Source organism: Giraffa tippelskirchi, chromosome 3 (assembly GCF_054371585.1).
Source record: "Giraffa tippelskirchi isolate mGirTip1 chromosome 3, T2T-mGirTip1v1.2.pri, whole genome shotgun sequence".
Lineage (NCBI taxonomy): Eukaryota > Metazoa > Chordata > Mammalia > Artiodactyla > Giraffidae > Giraffa > Giraffa tippelskirchi.
In genome coordinates this window covers 80,581,010-80,598,512 of record NC_137277.1, presented here as the reverse complement: position 1 = coordinate 80,598,512, position 17,503 = coordinate 80,581,010, and the positions used below count along the sequence as shown (strand labels likewise).

The 17,503-nt window shown below is 40.9% G+C and overlaps 1 protein-coding gene and 1 long non-coding RNA gene across 2 annotated transcripts in view; one reads left to right on the top strand and one right to left on the bottom strand.

Annotated features, from left to right (window-relative positions):
* Window positions 1-3,190, top strand: part of LOC145541876 (uncharacterized) — a 93,201-nt gene extending 90,011 nt beyond the window's left edge. Inside the window, exons 12-13 of the long non-coding RNA XR_014079383.1 lie at window positions 1,427-1,953; window positions 2,999-3,190. This is a non-coding gene — a long non-coding RNA (uncharacterized LOC145541876). The remainder of the gene's footprint in view (window positions 1-1,426; window positions 1,954-2,998) is intronic.
* TTN (titin) overlaps window positions 1-17,503 on the bottom strand; it is a 274,932-nt gene that overhangs the window by 58,676 nt on the left and 198,753 nt on the right. Inside the window, exons 273-298 of the mRNA XM_081579499.1 lie at window positions 17,165-17,482; window positions 15,807-16,103; window positions 15,398-15,697; window positions 14,998-15,312; window positions 14,765-14,913; window positions 13,397-13,547; window positions 13,025-13,306; window positions 11,410-11,712; window positions 10,620-10,922; window positions 10,237-10,518; window positions 9,834-10,133; window positions 9,438-9,740; window positions 9,034-9,342; window positions 8,638-8,919; window positions 8,220-8,519; window positions 7,843-8,136; window positions 4,769-7,735; window positions 4,121-4,441; window positions 3,742-4,026; window positions 3,345-3,644; window positions 2,729-3,031; window positions 2,032-2,307; window positions 1,629-1,928; window positions 1,234-1,536; window positions 777-1,076; window positions 21-308 (exon numbers count right to left, since the gene is read on the bottom strand). Of these exons, the coding sequence (XP_081435625.1) occupies window positions 21-308; window positions 777-1,076; window positions 1,234-1,536; window positions 1,629-1,928; window positions 2,032-2,307; window positions 2,729-3,031; window positions 3,345-3,644; window positions 3,742-4,026; window positions 4,121-4,441; window positions 4,769-7,735; window positions 7,843-8,136; window positions 8,220-8,519; window positions 8,638-8,919; window positions 9,034-9,342; window positions 9,438-9,740; window positions 9,834-10,133; window positions 10,237-10,518; window positions 10,620-10,922; window positions 11,410-11,712; window positions 13,025-13,306; window positions 13,397-13,547; window positions 14,765-14,913; window positions 14,998-15,312; window positions 15,398-15,697; window positions 15,807-16,103; window positions 17,165-17,482 (10,131 nt within the window). The remainder of the gene's footprint in view (window positions 1-20; window positions 309-776; window positions 1,077-1,233; window positions 1,537-1,628; window positions 1,929-2,031; window positions 2,308-2,728; window positions 3,032-3,344; window positions 3,645-3,741; window positions 4,027-4,120; window positions 4,442-4,768; window positions 7,736-7,842; window positions 8,137-8,219; window positions 8,520-8,637; window positions 8,920-9,033; window positions 9,343-9,437; window positions 9,741-9,833; window positions 10,134-10,236; window positions 10,519-10,619; window positions 10,923-11,409; window positions 11,713-13,024; window positions 13,307-13,396; window positions 13,548-14,764; window positions 14,914-14,997; window positions 15,313-15,397; window positions 15,698-15,806; window positions 16,104-17,164; window positions 17,483-17,503) is intronic.

Here is a 17,503-nt window from a genome sequence, read left to right as displayed (position 1 = left end):
TAGTGAAGTGCTTTAGTTACCTAACACTTTGAGCTTGATAGTGGCTGATTTGGAGCCACTGGGGTTTTCAGCAGTGATGGTGTAGTCCCCTGAGTCTCTCCGGGTCACACTGAACAGCTCCAGGGTGCACAGGTTCCGCTTCGTGGCCATCTTGATCCCTTCCGATGGTTTCAACAGTGTGCCTTCCTTCTTCCAAGAGACCGTGGGCTTCGGTTTGCCAAAAACTGTAGCATCCAGGCAAACGTTGGTTCCAGCTTTCACCGTAAGCAAAGATTTCATAGCCACACTCAGGTCTATCCTGGGAGGTACTGGAAAGAAGTAAGATAAAAGGATTTAATATATGCAAAGCTAATGCTTCCTTGTAAAAGTGAGAAATAAATATGCTATCTTTTTCAAGATGGGATTTTCTTAAAGTAACTATTCATAATAAAAGAAATACAAGTTTAATGCCAAAATTTGATAATGCTGACAGTATAAAGAAAAAAGTAAAGATATTACCCATCATCCCAGCATCCTTAAAGCTTTACTGTTATCATTTTGGTGCATTTTGGGGGTCATCTTTCTGTGCATGTGTATGGTTAAAAGTTCGCTATCTTGCTTTTTAGTTTAATACGTTATTAAGATTCTCTATAATCATAATTTTTAATGTCTGTATACAAAGTACTTATCATTTTATTTGTCCTTATTTTCATAGATGTAGATTTAGCTTTTTATTAGGGGAAACATATATTATGAGTGATGTCTTCCTTTGCCTAGAATGTCCAACAGAATCTTACCACTTTCTGCCATGATAGTCACTGGATCAGAAGGTTCAGAAGGCTGGCTAATATTTACTGCGGTCTTGGCAATTGCTCTGAATTGATACTGAGCATTCTCTTCTAAGCCAGTCACTGTGAACTCTTCCTGGGGAATCTGGTGAGGTGAAGTATTACACCGTATCCACTTATCACCAGGAAGTTTGCAAGCTTCTACGAAATAGCCAATAATTTTGCTGCCTCCGTCATGCTTAGGACGAGCCCAGACAAGAGATACAGTACTCTTGGAAACATCAATGACTTCAGGCTTGCCAGGAGGATCTAGAACCAAAAGAGATAATCTCAGCATTTGTCTTAACAGCAGAAATGTTCTATTTCACTTTATCACCCAGAACATATTTCTGAATGGAAATAGTAACATTTAGAGATGTCAGGATTTAAATGTGTCCTCATAATACTTAAAAAAAAAATTACTCACCAATTGGCATTCTCGCAGTCACATATTCAGTTGGTTTGCTGGGTGGGCTGGATCCAGCTTTGTTTAGGGCATAGATTCTGAATGAATACTCAAGGCCTTCTACCAGGCCAGCACAGGGATATTCAGTTGACCGGACGGGGGTGTCATTGGCTTTCACCCAGAGCAAACTGTTTCTTTCTTTGCGTTCAATCAGGTAACCAGTAATGGGGCTGCCTCCATCGCTGTCAGGTCTATCCCATGCCACAAAGATGCAATCTTTGTTGACTTTAGTGACCCGTGCATTCTTGGGTTCACTGGGAACACCTGGAGATGAAGACCAGGGAAATGTCAGTTTCCAGCCTAAGTAACAGATTAGAAAGAAAACAGTTCAGTTTTTCGTCCTGAAAGGAACATACCAAATGGGAACTTAGCCAGCATCTTCGGAGATGTGAGAGGCTCTGAAATGCCAAATCGATTCTCGGCACGGACCCGGAAGATGTACTCTTGGCCTGGGATCAGTTTTCCAACCCTGCAGGAAGTTTTTGTCACTGAAGCTAGTGCTGTCACCCAGTCACCTCGGCTCACGTCACACTTCTCCACGATGTAATTGGTGATGTTACTGCCTCCGTCCTCCAGAGGAATGTGCCAGGACAGGGAGCAGGCATCGGCGTCTATGTCAGAAATGTCAAATGGAGGCTGGGGGGGTCCAGGAGCATCTGCGTGAACCGAGAGGAGAGAAAGGTAAGGACAGGAATGGGACTGGAAAAAATGCTTCTGATCTTCACATGTGGATGGCTGTTTGTCTAATGCTTAACCTACCCATGACGATGACTTTGATTTTCTGAGTGTCTGTCCCAGAACTGTTCTCTGCAGTGAGGCTATAGTAGCCGCTGTCTTTCCTAGTAACATCTTTTATGATCAGAACTGAAGAATTGTCTCCTTTATGCACAGCCAGGTGGCTGGATGTGACAACGTCATCTTCTCCTTTTTTCCATTTACAGACTGGATTAGGCTTTCCATACACATGGGCTTCGATTCGGAGTTTCTTCCCAGCTTTGATAGTAATTTGCTCTGGCATGAGGATCTTGGGTGGCACTAAAAGTCAGATGAAGATACATTAATTTTGTGGGGAGGTTAAATTTTCTCTAATGAGGAACTATACTAGTGTTTTTCAAATGGTGAATAGCAACCCATTAGCAGGTTGATATTTGCATCACTGCTAATACTTTTTAAAAAGAATGAGATTGAATTGAAAATACTAGAGTCCAGCATACATAATAAGGATGGATGTTGCTTTAAGAAACTTCTTTTTAAAGTTATATATATGTATGTGTGTACTGTGTCATGATTTAAGGTGTTTTACCATGTGTTGTGGGTGCAAGTTTTAAAACCACTATTCTCTACTATACTTCAGGTATTTCTGGAATTAGATTCTTCAGGGATAAATGTCTCCGTGTCAAAAGAAAATTCTTGTAAACTTTTATCCCATGATAAAAATGACTCAGTGACCACTTACACAGCTGTTCTTTGGCTTCGTACACGCCTTCAGCTTCTCTCGGCAAACTGACTCCCACAGCATTTCTGGCCGCTACTCTAAATTTGTATTTCTTCCCTTCCTTGAGGCCAGTGACAACCAGGCTGAGGTCTTTCACTACTGAGTACTCTGTCCAGCGATCTGCAGGATGCTCCTCTTCCCTGTAACTAATGATGTAGCCGTCGATTTTAGCGCCTCCGTCACGCAGGGGCGGTAACCAGGCTAATACAGCGCTGTTCTTTGTCATTTCAGTAACCTCGAGTTTCCTGGGGGGATCCGGCTCACCTGGAAGAAAAATGTGATTAAGAAAAAACTGTCCAGGTCACCAAATCCATCCCTTTGTAATATACATTAATGTTTTCATGTGCCACCTGCTTCAAAGTATGTGGAAACTGTGGTTCGGGCTGTTGAAAGTAAAAAGTACTCGATGAGGCAGATCAAAAAGTCTTCAGTGAGTGAGTGAGATATTTTTTTGTGCTGTGTATGTTTCTATGAGTTAAAGCCCTTTAGGGTTTTGGTATCTGGTAAATGTTTGGTGTCTTGACTTGATTGAAGTCAGGGACTGGGGTTAAGAGAGGGGAGAAAGGATGTGACTTACTTAGAGGGTCCGTCGCAAGCACTGGTTTGGGGACATCTGTTGGGACACCGGGGCCATACTCATTGACAGCAGTCACTCTGAAGAAATACTCTGTCCCGGGGACAAGATTGGTGACATGGAAGCTCGTTTTCTTCACTTCTGGGGTGACTGTCGACCATGTCTTTCTCTCGGCCTCACGTTTCTCCACAATATAATGTGTCACCTGGCTGCCGCCATCATTCTCGGGAGGGGCCCAGGAAATGTGGCATGATGTTTTAGTGACATCCGAAACTTTTAAATCAGACACGGGCCCAGGGGTATCTGTAAAGAACCACAAGATTAGATATATGAGTTCCCTCAGCCTCCTGATTAACTAAGGAGTTTTTGAAGGGGAGGAAGACAGTTGTTCACCACCCACCTAGTACTCTGACATTCACAAACACAGCCTTTTCTCCCGCCGGGTTCACAAGCGTCAAGGAGTATTTTCCTGAGTCGTCACGTGTAGAATTGGGGATGACGAGGAAGGCCATGGTGTCAACCAAATCGACCTGTCCCTTTCTGACCACGTTATCAATACCCACTTTTCTCCAGGTGACCTTCGGGGCTGGTCGCCCTCTCACGATGGCAAATAGTCGGATGGGGCATCCTGCTCTCACGGTGACCAGTTTTCTCATGCTGGCATCCAAGTCAATCTCCGGAGGTTCTACAAATGACACGAAGGCCATTAGTTGACTTCAGAATGTGGGGAAGTCATGTGAGAAGTGAAAAAATGAATAAGTGATAACCTAGGGCCTCACCTAGGATTTCTTTAGGTTTAATAGCATCCTTTAGTTCTGCAGGGCGCCCGATGCCAACTTGGTTTTGGGCACAAACCCTGAACTCATATTCCTGGTTTTCATCCAAGCTGGTCACAGTGAATTCCATGCGGACAAGTTGCGCTGCAGCATTGCACCTTTTCCAACCTTCATCTGGTGACATGTCTGCTTTTTTAGGTCTCATTTCCACAACATAGCCAATGATCGGTGCACCACCATCATACACTGGTTTTCCCCACCCAAGAGTTATGGAACTTTTGGTTGTATCAACCACTTTGAGATTGGTTGGTGGACCAGGTGGTTCTGCAAGTAAATTATGTAAGAATAAATTTACACATGGTTAACCACTACTAGTGATATGTTAATGTATAATTTTATACAGTCTATTCTTAATTAACCACAGATAGTACATTTAGTTTCTCAGTTGCTAACTAAGTCCTCCTTATTTTCCTTTGTAAATTTAGAATCTACCATTGTTTATACATTTTAGGTGATTTGGTAAAAGATCTATTTGGAAAAATACTGGCTAAGATAAAGTTTTGATGTTGTGGATTTAACTTATTTGTCTAATACCTCTGCATTTGAAATTAAGAGTTGATATAATACCAGAGAAAAACGAGAACATCATACCTATGGGGTCTTTTGCCACCACTGGTCTTGATGGCAAGCTTGGTTCTCCAATTCCAACTTCATTTTCTGCCTTGACACGGAACTGATACTCATGTCCTGGGAGGAGATTCTGTACTTTTAGACGTCTCTCGGGAATTGCACTCTTGTTGACAGGGACCCATCGTGTTGCATGTTTTTCCTTTTTCTCCAAATAGTATCCTGTGATGGACTTTCCACCATCATATTCAGGTGGCGTCCAAACCACGGTCATCTCTTCTTTGCTTACTTTAGTGACTTCTGGGGGGTCAGGGCGACCAGGTTTATCATATTTGGTTTTTGCAATGACTGGCTTAGTTTCTGTTGGAGGCCCTGTGCCTATTTTATTTTCTGCACGGACTCTGAAAATATATTCATTTCCTTCTATGAGACGTGTTACTGTAGTACCAGGTGTTAAGATAGTAGAGGAAAAGGTGGACCAAACCATTCTCTTGCTCTCACATTTTTCTAAAATATAATTTTGGATCTCACAGCCACCATCATCCTCTGGTGGATCCCAGAGAAGAGAACACCTGTCACTACACACATCAGTAATTTTCAGATTTCTTACAGGACCAGGCTTATCTAAAACATTCACAGTGGCAAAGGCCACAAAACTGCCAGCTGTGTTGGTTGCTGTAATTACGTATTTACCACCATCACTTCGCTTTGCTTTAGTAAGAGAAAATTTAGACGAATCACCACTGGTGTCAATCTTGACCCTTGGTGATCTTGTTAAGTCTGTAGCATCTTTGTCCTTGGTCCATGAAACTTCTGGAAACGGTTTGCCTCTAACACCTGCCTCAAGTCTAATGGTGTCTCCTGCTTTGACAGTGAGCACACCACTTAATTTCAGATCGAGTACTGGTTTCTGTAAGTCTTCCTTCACAACAACTTCCTCTGTCTTTACCCAGTCACTTTCCCCACCTTCATTCTTTGTTTGCACTCTGAACTCATAAATCTGGTTTTCAACACATTTGTCAACCATGTAGTGGGTTTCTTTAATGCTTCCTTTATGCACTCTTTCCCAATCAGCAGAGCCCTTCAGCCTCCTTTCAACATGATATGATAGATTTGGGCTACCACCATCATAATCAGGCCGCCTCCATTTTAGATAGACAAATGTCTTTCCTTTATCTGCAATATGAAGGTTTTCAGGCTCCCCTGGTCTATCAATAGGGTTAATAGCCAGAATTGGAGTTTTGGTTTCAATGGTTGGCCCAACACCTACTTTATTCTCTGCACAAACTCGGAAATAGTATTCATTGTTGGCTAAGAGGTTGGCCTTGATTAATCGCTTAGTGACATCTGAGGCGACAATTGACCAGCCTTTCTGATTTGGTTTGCGATATTCCACTATAAAGTTTGTTATTTCTGAGCCACCATTGTCTAGTGGGTTTTCCCAAGAAATTGTACAGTTCTCTTTGGTTACATTGGTGACCTTTAAATTCTGGCAAGGCCCAGGTCTGTCAAGGACATTAACGATAGCAAAACCTTGGGCATGTCCACTGCTGTTCTTGGCTGAGATGATGTACTTGCCATGATCAGCTCTAACAGCTTCTTTAATTTGTAATTCAACACGAGGTAGATCGTGAATTATGTTCACCCGCTTATCTCGGACCAATGCTTTGCCTTCCTTGGACCAAGTTATGTCTGGTTCAGGTCTGCCTTTGACCCGAGCAAGAATGCGGATAGTCTGGCCCACTCTGACGGTGATAACATCACGACAGGTTACATCAAGTTCTACTTCTGGAGGATGAAGGATGTCCTTTGCAATTACAGATTCTGCTAGTTCGCGTGGCTCTCCCTCTCCCACAATGTTAGCTGCCTTTATACGGAATCTGTACTCATTTCCTTCGATGAGTCCAGGTACCCTAAAGGCACACTGCCTAATGAGTTCATCTTTGTTAATCCTGTTCCACTGTGTTGTCCCAGCTTTCTGACATTCCACTACATAGCCCAGAATGGGGCTACCACCATCGCTGAGAGGCTTTGTCCATACCAGATCAGCTGATTCTCTGGTCTTGTCTTTCAGCTTAGGATTAATAGGTGGTCCAGGTGGTTTGATGGGCCGGCAAGCTTTTATTGGATCAGAACTTGGGGATGGATTGCTCAGTCCTGCAAGATTCTCAGCAAAAACTCTAAACTCATATGTATTTCCCTCATAGAGTCCAGTCACTCTGAACTTCAGGTCTGCTAGAGGAGTTTTGTTGACTCGCACCCATTTGCCTGTTACTTCTCGACGCTCCAGATAGTAACCAGTTATTGGACTGCCTCCATCAGATTTTGGCAGGGTCCATGCCACTGTTGCAGCATTTTCAGTAACGTCAGTAACCACTGGTTTACCAGGAGGAGATGGAGGACTAAACTTATGTTTAGCAACAGTAGGTACAGAGTCAAGAGGAGGGCCGATACCAATCTTATTCTCTGCTTTCACTCGGAAGACATATTCAGATCCCTTTTGCAGGTGTGGGACTTTCAACTTTGTCTTGCTGCTCCCTGAAGAGACCACACCCCATGTATCTTTCTTTGTGTCTTTTTTCTCAACAATGTAATTTATCACAGGGCTTCCTCCATCATCCTTAGGTGGCTGCCATGATATAGTCATATATTCAGGGGTAACTTCCAGGATATTAATAGGGCCTGTTGGTGGACCAGGAACATCAAGAACAGTAAGATGCACAGCTACTGTTTTGGTGCCGGCTGCATTGGACACTGTGATCTGATATTCCCCAGTGTCTTTCCTTAAGCAGTTCTTAATGGTGAGTACTGACGAGAAGTTGTCAGTTTCAACTGTATAGCGTTCATCTGTTTTAATCTCATTCCCATCGGTTGTCCACTTTGCAGTAGGAATGGGCACACCTCTTATAATGGCAGGGAATCTGACTGTAGTTCCGACTTTTACCACAAGGCCTTCAATTAATTTCACATCCAGCTCCACAGAGGGAGGCACTGGAAAGTAAACATGAGGAAATTAGATTTTGCTTTTGACAATATGGATAATATCACAATATGAATAATTTTAAGAAGAAAGAAAATAGCGCCAATCTAAAATTTACCTAGTTTTTCTTGACATTCTATTGGGATAGTTGTGTCAGGGAGACCAAGACCCACAATGTTTTCAGCTTTTACCCGGAATCTATAGGTCTTTCCTTGTTGTAGTCCGGTAACAACACACTCTAAGTTTGTCACGGTCTTGAACTTAATCCAGTCTTCGGTGCCGTCTTCCTGATATTCTACCAAATATCCTGTGATTGGAGAGCCACCATCGCGGTCTGGCTTATTCCAAACAAGGGAGACTTCAGTCTTGTCAACATCCACATGGTGTAGGTTCTTGGGTGGCCCTGGGGGATCTTTTCAGAAGAAGTTATGATGAATAAATAATATTCTCAAAGACAGTCAAACAGTACTTTTGTATCCAAAGAGAGCAACTTACGTAGGGGATCCATAGCTTTGATGGGTTTAGGTGTTTCCACAAAGGGACCACGTCCATACTGGTTCTCAGCAGCAACTCGGAAGACATACTGATGGCCTTCATTAAGATGTTTAGCCAAGTGACTCTTTTTCTTTGATGTAGTTGAAAGCGGTGACCACTCGGCACTGGCAACATCTTTCCTCTCAACCACATAATTTGTAATAACAGAACCACCATCATCCAGGGGTTCCTTCCAAGTAAGGTAGCAAGAATCTTTCCTTATTTCACTGACTTCCAGATCTCTAGGTGGCCCAGGCTTATCTGAAAAGTGTTACATAACGCAGTTATGTAAGTGATTTAATCCAGCTAAGAACTCAATGTATTGAGTTACTTTTATATGTTATTGCATTAAGTACATCACGAGCACTGAAATTCTTACCTAATACGAGTACTTTTACTGAGACAGTTTTTGAACCAGCTGGATTCTCCACTGTTAGGGAGTAAATTCCACCATCTTCATGGGCAGCATTACGAATTTCAAGCTTGCTGCCAACTGGAGTAACATCAATTCTTGCTTTACTTGGAGCCTCTCTGTCTCCCTTTTTCCAGGTTACTTTTGGGAATGGCACTCCTTTGATGATGGCACTAAGCCTCAGAGTATCACCAACCCTTATGTGTTGTTCTCTTGCCATGTTGGCATCAAGAATCAACTCAGGGGGTTCTAGAATAAAGAGAATGGTACTTTCAGATTTGCTTTGTTAATGTGTTTTACAATTAAGCATAGACGATGAAACCTGTCTTCCTTGTAGAGGCAACTGAGAATGTTTGTACTCACCGAGCCTGTCTTTTACTAGCACTGGCTCAGGAACATGAGCTGGATCTGACTCGCCAGCTGCATTGACTGCTATTACTCTGAACTTATAGGATTGACCATCCCGAAGACCGGTGACTTTATAGTTAGTTTCAGGACAAGACTCAGGAGTGTGATTGGCTCTTTTCCATTCTTCATCTCCAACTTTCTGGTACTCAACAATGTAACCCAGAATCTTGCTCCCACCATCATGACGTGGTGGCTGCCAGGTTAGATCAACTGAATTACATGTTGTATCTATCGCTTCAGGATTAACAGGTGGACTTGGTTTAGCTACATAATAAAAGAGAAAATCAAAACAGAGTTAGAATATAGCTGGAAACAAACTCAGATAAAATGAAAGCTGAAAGAATGCTTTAGTACTATACCAATTGGGTCTTTAGCAAAGACTGGTTTGGATGGTGGACTTGGGTCTCCAATACCAATTTCATTTTCTGCAGAAACCCGGAATTCATAGTGACACCCCTCTAGAAGATCAGGAACCCTAAATTTAGTGTATGGATGGATAGGCTCTTTGGTAACTCTAGCCCATCGTTTAGACATAGTTTCCCTCTTTTCCAGGATGTAGTTTGTGATGGGCTTTCCTCCATCATGTGGCTTGTTCCAGGAGACTAATGCAGAGTCTTTGGTAACTTCTGTAACGATTGGCTGGTCAGGTGCATCAGGAACCCCTATAACAAACATTAGCACAATGTGTTAGAGATTTAATTCTTCCTGTTAACAACAGCAAACATTAAATCACTGAAAAGAAATATGATGCATACTGAAGCGATCTTTGGCTTTCATTGAATCAGACACCAGAGGATCACTTATTCCATACAGGTTTTCAGCGTGTATCCGGAAAATATAATCTTTTCCTTCAAGCAGTTTAGAAACTTTGCATGTTGTTTTGGCACTTGCAGATGTCACAGGCATCCAAACGTCTTTGCCCACCTCCTTCTTCTCAATAATGTAATTGGTAATTTCACTGCCTCCGTCATCTAAAGGTGGCTTCCAAGAGATAACCATGTAATCTTTTGTCACCTCATCAAAAATAACTGGTCCTACTGGTGGTCCAGGACGGTCTGAATAAAAGAAAAAAGAAAAAAAAACACAGCACAAAATGTTATTTCCACTTCTGCTTCAGAAAGAACAGAATGTTTCTAATACTTGCTAAATAATACTTACCAACAACATTAACTTGACAGACACCCTTCCTGGAGCCTGTACTGTTCTCCACAACCACACAGTATTTGCCAGAATCTGAACGCTTGGCCTTGAGCTTCTCTAGAGCAAGCGTCGTTGGGGTGGTCTTTATATGAGTGCGGTCATCTTCCAGCACATCAGCTTCATCTTTGAACCAAGAAACTTTAGGCTTTGGTTTGCCTGAGTAACGGCCAGTGAGGGCAAAAGGTTCACCAACTCGAATTATGAGCTTATCTCTGAAGTCGAGGTCAAGCGTTGGAGGAGCTGAAATGTATAATGATAAAGGCAAATCAGTCTGACTGATGTCTTACAGTAAATCTGTATGTGTACAAGTTTTCAAAGTGTAAGCTGCATTTGACACATACCCAGCTCATCCTTGCAAGTGATTGGCTTGGTGCAAAATGATGGTTTGCCTTGTCCAACAATATTGACAGCACTGACACGATACTCATAGGTATCACCTTCTTTTAAGCCTTTCACAGTGTATTTCCTGCTCATCAAGTTGTCACTTGTAACTTTGTGAAACTTCTCAGTTCCAATGAGACGGCTTTCTAGGACATAGTTGATAATTTCAGATCCACCGTCATACTTAGGGGGATTCCAAGTCAAAGTGACAGACTCTTTGGTAACTTCTTTGACTTCCAGGTCTTCAGGACGCTCTGGTACAGCTGCAAGTGTGGAGTGACAGTGAGACAAATGTTAAAAATGTAGGAGAATGTGGTAAATATTACTTTCTGAGGATTGCATTTAAACTATTTGTTTGATAAGTAACAAAAGAGATCTCAGCATAAAATGAGTAGCTAAAAGGGATCCAATACAGTCTGATTTCCAGATGACAAAATAGAGGTTAATTGAGACCAGATAATTCAGAGATGTTCTCCAGAGCTGGTAGTTTTAGAGTTAGAAAACGACTTCATGTTTATGCCATTAAGTGAAAATTTAAAAAGTGCAGTATTATATGGAAGGATTTGAGGAATATGTACTCCCATAATCTCTTTCACAGTCACATTCAAATAGAACCAACATCAGATACTGAGTATTTGTCAAATGAAAGAAATGTTTGGCATTTGTTTATACACCTATTTTGTCACTACAGTCTTTGATTAAATGAGTGAAGAAGTGATTAAGGATGAAATTGTTTTAAACTGTACTTACTGATTGGATCTCTTATGACAAGTGCATCTGTGGTCTCAACAAATGGGCCCATGCCAATACTATTTTCAGCCGCAATTCGGAAAAAGTAGGCTTTTCCTTGAATGAGACCCTGGACGGTAGCATTTTGTCGGGTAACTGTGTATGTCACAGGGGTCCATGCTCTGCGGTCAGCTTCCCGCTTTTCAATGACATAATTGGTGATGGGAGAGCCCCCGTCATCTTCTGGTGAGAACCATGTCAGCTTGCAAGAGTCATTGGTCAGGTTGTGAGCCAGGAATGGTATTCCAACAGGACCTGGTACATCTAGAAATAAGAGGGGAAGGTTTCTAGTTGTTTGACTTCAATGAACTACAGGGCTCAATATTTGTTACCCTCTAGTTACCCTTAGTTACCCTTAATTTGTTTTTAAAAGGGAGACAAAAATACTGTTATGAAAAAAGTAAGATATTGTGTTTATTGAGGTTTTTTTTTTTCTTTCTTTCCTGGTGTCTATATCCAACCGTATTTTAAAATAAAGTAAGTTTGCAGTAGTTACTGATTGCCCCTGCTTTAACAGAGACTTATGGGACAGCTTTATATATATATACACATACATAAAATTTTTTTAGTAATTTGAGAGTCAGATAAGAGGGTGATGTTGGGAGGAAAGTGCACAGAGGGAGATGGGAGAAGGGTGAGGAGTGGCATGACTATTTTTTGTGTCTAGTTTACTCTCCAGAAGGAAAAGGGGGAGAGAATTTTTTCAGGGTGATCAGTGAATCTGAGTAGCACAGAAGACCCCAAATCTCAGAATGACCAGTGAGAGGGTTGCAGTTTAACCTGGAAATACACCAGTTCGTAAAGTAACAGCCATTGGACAGATGCTGTTTAGGAGTTTGAAACAATGTAGAAGCTTGAAGGACCATTGCTCAATGAGATTGTTTCTTCATGCCATTTTCATTAATAAAAACAAACCAGTTTCATAATATGAATTATGCTCAATAGAGAACTGGTTATTTTAACATAAGAATTGTGTGTTTGGAGTATGGCTGAGCCTAGAGACATGCTGAGAAAGAGATCTGAGTTGGAAGGCTTCACTTTCTGAGCAAATCACTGGAAGAGAGCAGTCAGAGAGAGGCGGGAACAAGCCCTGCAGAGTTCAACTCAATATTCAGGGACTAGAAATTAAATACTGATAATCCAATATGATGCTTTTCTTTGACTAGAATGCAGACAGCTTCAAAGGGATTTTTGCATTATTATAATAAATAGCAGGTCCTATGATGTGAAAAATGGTCAACCTTATAGCAAACTGTTAAACATTCTTGGACATTTGCAGGAAAATTGCTTTTATGAAGACTATATAATAATACAGTAAATGCTTATGGTAGCATGCTATATAAAAAAGGCAGCATACAGGACTTCATAGTAGGAGTATGGCCATGTTAAAGTATGTATTAGATAAAAAGTAAGGAGAGAATTTTTAAAAATGCTAATAATAGAGGTCAATGAGATTGTGGGTAATTTTTCTTATTTTCCAAAATATTTGTAATATAGTTTTCTTAATAGTACATCTTTCTTGTAGATGAAATAAAATGTTACTTTTAAAAGATGTATGGACAAACTGAGTTTTTACCTAATACGTCAACGATAATTGTCTTCTTTCTTTCCCCTGCTGCATTTTTAGCAAGAAGAGAATAGATGCCTTGGTGGCTCCTCTGGCAATTCTTGATGACCATGGATGAGCTAATGGCTGTGCTCTCAATGGTGGCCTCTTGAGGTAAAGCTCTTTCATTCATGCTCCAGGTAACTGTTGGAGGAGGCTTTCCAGACACATAGGCGATGATCCGAATCACCCCTCCAGCATGGACCACAATTCTATCTCTGACGCTGGCATCTAACTGAAGGTCAGGTAATTCTGGAAAACAATTTAAAAATAGTAAGTGTGCTTTTCATTTCCAATCCAAAATGCAAACATTGATAAAATAATAGAAACATCAATAATCACCAAGTCTGTCCTTCATTTCAATGGCATCTGTGACTTCTCCAGGTTCTCCAATGCCGGCAATGTTGACTGCTCTAACTCTAAATTTGTAGAATGCTCCTTCTTTCAGTCCTGTCACAACAAGTTTTGTTCCTCTCACTTCTTTATCTTTAGCCTAGGGAAAAATCACAGGCATTTTATAATTAGAATACAGTGATGTGACATGCGTGCTCAGTTATGTCTGACTTTTTGTGACCTTATGGACTGTAGTCTGCCAGGTTCCTCTGTCCATGGGATTTTCCAGGCAAGAATAATGGAGGGGGTTGCCTTTCCTCCTCTAGGGCATCTTCCCAACCTAAGGATCTAACCCGTTGTCTCTTGTGTCTCCTGGCTAGGAAGTGGGTTATTTACCACTGTGCTACCGGGGAAGTCCCTAGAATACAGTAATGCTTTCTTATCTGTGGTTTTATTTACCATAGAAGTCATTGGGAATCTGAAAATACTAAATGGAAAAAAGTTTCCACAAATAAACAATTCATCAGTTTTAAACTGAGTTCCATTCTGATCAATATGATATCTTGGGTCATCCTGCTCCATCTCTGCTTGGGAAGTGAACCATCTGGCTTCCCTGGTGGCTCAGTTGTAAAGAATCCGCCTGCCAATGCAGGAGATGCAGGTTTGATCCCTGAGTCAGGAAGATCTGGAAAGGAAATGGCAACCTCCACCAGTATTCTTGTCTGGGAAATTCCATGGACAGAGAAGCCTGGTGGGCTACAGTCCATAGGATCATAAAGAGTCGGACATGACTTAGCAATTAAACAACGGCCCCTAAACAACAATAACCTGCCCATTAGTATAAGAAAAACCACAGTATATAGAGAGAGCTCAGTACAATCCTTGGTTTCAAGCATCCACTGGGGGGTCTTAGAATGTATCCCTTGGGGATAGAAGGGGACTACTGTAGTTTTTTGTTTTAATAGCTTTTCAAAGTGTAACAATAGCATATTTACTGTCTTTGGGAAAACTTGTCAATTTAGGTTTAATGGATCGGATATTATAGGTAAATACTGAATGGAAGCAATTATGTTTTAAAATATTGTCAAATGATTTAAAAAACTGTATTGTTCAATTATTCCACTTTTTTAAGCTTTAGAGACAAAAGGTTCATAATAATAAAACTTAAGTTTTTTTATAATTAAATTTATTTTTAATTGAAGGATAATTGCTTTAAGAACAAATTTTGATTAAATTGTTGATATGTCTGGATTATCAGTTAAACTATATTTCTGATTTCTTAATTAAAAAAATACAGGTAAGAATGAATGGGATTGAGAATAACTATACATGTTCAGTTTATTTACAGTATATTCCCATCATGCCAAGTTTAGCTACCTTTTCCCATTCTTCTTTTCCTTCTTCTTTATATTCAACGATATATCCCGTTACTCTGGACCCACCATCTTTTAGTGGGGGAGACCACTCCAGATCCGCAGATGATTTAGTCCAGTCTGTAACTTTGGGAAATGGAGGGCCAGGAGGTGCTGGAAAGAACCAGTAGACATTATTCTTGACTTTTCCATGGTACTTTTGGGAAGAAAAAAAAAAGGAATGGTTTTAAGGCTTACCAATTGGATCTCTAGCAGGCGTTGGGTCTGATGGCAGACTTGCTGGCCCCACACCAGCAGCATTGATGGCGTATACCCGGAATTGATAATCAGAACCTTCAATGAGACCAGTCACTTTGTAAGAAACACCCAAAGTCATGGCTTTGATAGGATCTCGGTTAACTCTCTTCCATCTCTTTGAAGTGGTGTCTTTCATTTCTAGCCAGTATCCGGTCACAGGAGAGCCTCCATCGTATTCTGGCTCTTCCCAATTGACAGTCATGGAGTTTCGAGTCACACTGCTAACTGTTGGCTTATCTGGTGCTCCAGGGACAGCTGTAACAAAAATCACAGTGATTTAGAAGAAATTATGAAAAACAAAGACAATAATGACTTTGAATGTGAAATATGTGATACTTACAGAAGAGGTTTCTTGCTGTTTCAGGTTCGCTGTCAAGAGGCTCCCCAATGCCGTATTTATTCTGGGCCATGATTCGGAATACATACTCATGGTCTTCTAGCAACTTGGGAACTGTGTATGTGCATTCTTTGGGCTCACTGGAGACACGCACCCATGTCTTCCTGTTAGCTTCTCTTTTCTCAATTACATAGTTTGTAATCTTAGACCCACCATCGTCTATAGGTGGAAGCCAAGATAATGTCATTTGGTCTGCTGAAATAGATTCGAACTTTATTGGTCCCACTGGAGGGCCAGGGCGACCTAAAATGGTTTTAAAAAAGAAAAGCTTTTAAGGGAAAGATCTTAAAACCAAATATTACGTTTATGAACGGAAAGTCATGTAGTTTTACTAAAATCATGTCATCTTTACCAAGGACATTCAGTCTCATTTCCTTTGATGCTGTTCCCAGGTTATTCACAGCTGTGATGGTGTATAAGGCAGTGTCACTCCTGCGAGACTGTGGAATCACTAGGGTACAAGTATCATCCACCACCAGTTTGTTGACATGGGTATCATAGACAACAGGTTCTTTGTTATCAGGCTTCTTTGGAGGAGCTTTAAACCAGGTTAGTGTTGGAAATGGCACACCTTTAATTTTGGCCACAATGTTAACATCAGTTCCTTCTTCAACCTCCATGAATTCTTTTAGCTCAATTGCAGGTGGGCCTAGATTATTAAAAAAAAAAAAGTTTTCATTAGAAACATAAAACACTAAAGGATCAGAAGTATTCAATAGAATTCATAAAGAACAGATCTGTCTTCAGCTAATTTGTACCAGTTTGGGGGATAGGCATATGTGGTCATCATCCTTTATTGATCTATATGTAACTATGTATCAGCTATTGCCTGGCATCATTATGATTGTAGATACTGAAAAAGGGCAGAGAAGAGTGAAACTATAGTAAGTAGTTTAGGCTTGGGAGTACTTTTATGATATTCCCTAATATTTATTCAGAGTAATGAGGGGACCTATTTTGTTTGTTCTGAGATGAATTCTCCTTTTAAGAAATATAACTGCTAGTAGAGGCAGAGCAATTTCCCCTTTTTCATGAATTTAGTATAAGAATATGCAAAGTGGGTGGTGACTACCACTTTCCCAAGTGTGGAAGAGAGAACTAACAAATACACAGCAGTAGAGATGGTAACAATAATTACAGGAAGAATTATTAGCATATTTCTGTGGATATTTAATCTCTTAAAATGGATGTGTCTTTTTTTCAAACAGAGAAAAATCAATATAGTTTTAATAAAACCTGTGTAATCTTTACTCAAGGACACTCAGTGTCATTTCCTTTGATGCTGTTCTCAGATTATTTATGGTTATCATGATATGTGAGCAAGTTACTTTTTCTCAAGTAGAAAGAAAGAGACTTGACTATGAATATAAATGGGCCCTGGCAGTTGCTAAGCAAATAACTGGTTGCTTTTTGCCCCTTTTGAGGAGCATGCAGAGGAAATGTTTTATCTATTAGTAAGTAAACCAGCCTGCTGTGGAGAAAAATCAGAGTAAAGAAATTCTACAGGGTATCTCCTTTTAGTAAAGGAAAGGTAATATGTAAGGAAATGTGATAATTCTGCAGGAGTTGAGTGATTAGGTAACAGGCCCGAGTCCAGACTCAACCCATGGGAGTTTCCAATGCACAGTGACATCTTTTTATTTTGGATTTTTGAGTATCTAGGAAGGCATCCATAAAGAGGACCTTTTCTAATCACATGTTGGTACGTACATGTCTGGTCTTTGACGATCACGGGGCCAACAGTGGCTGAAGGTTTGCTGACTCCTGCAGCATTGACGGCTTTGACTCTGAATTCGTATTCCCCACCCTCGATGAGGTCTTCCACAGTAAATTCCAGTTCTTCCACATCACGCTTATTGCACTGTCTCCATGCTTCTTTCTTTGTCCCAGTAGGATCCCATGCAAGGCACTCAACAATATAGTGGGTGACAGGGGAGCCCCCATCATTCTTTGGGGGTTTCCATGACAGGTGTACGGTGTTCTTCGTTACGAGGCCAATCTTCAGTTTAATAGGGGGATCAGGAGGATCTTTAAAAATAAAGTATGAAT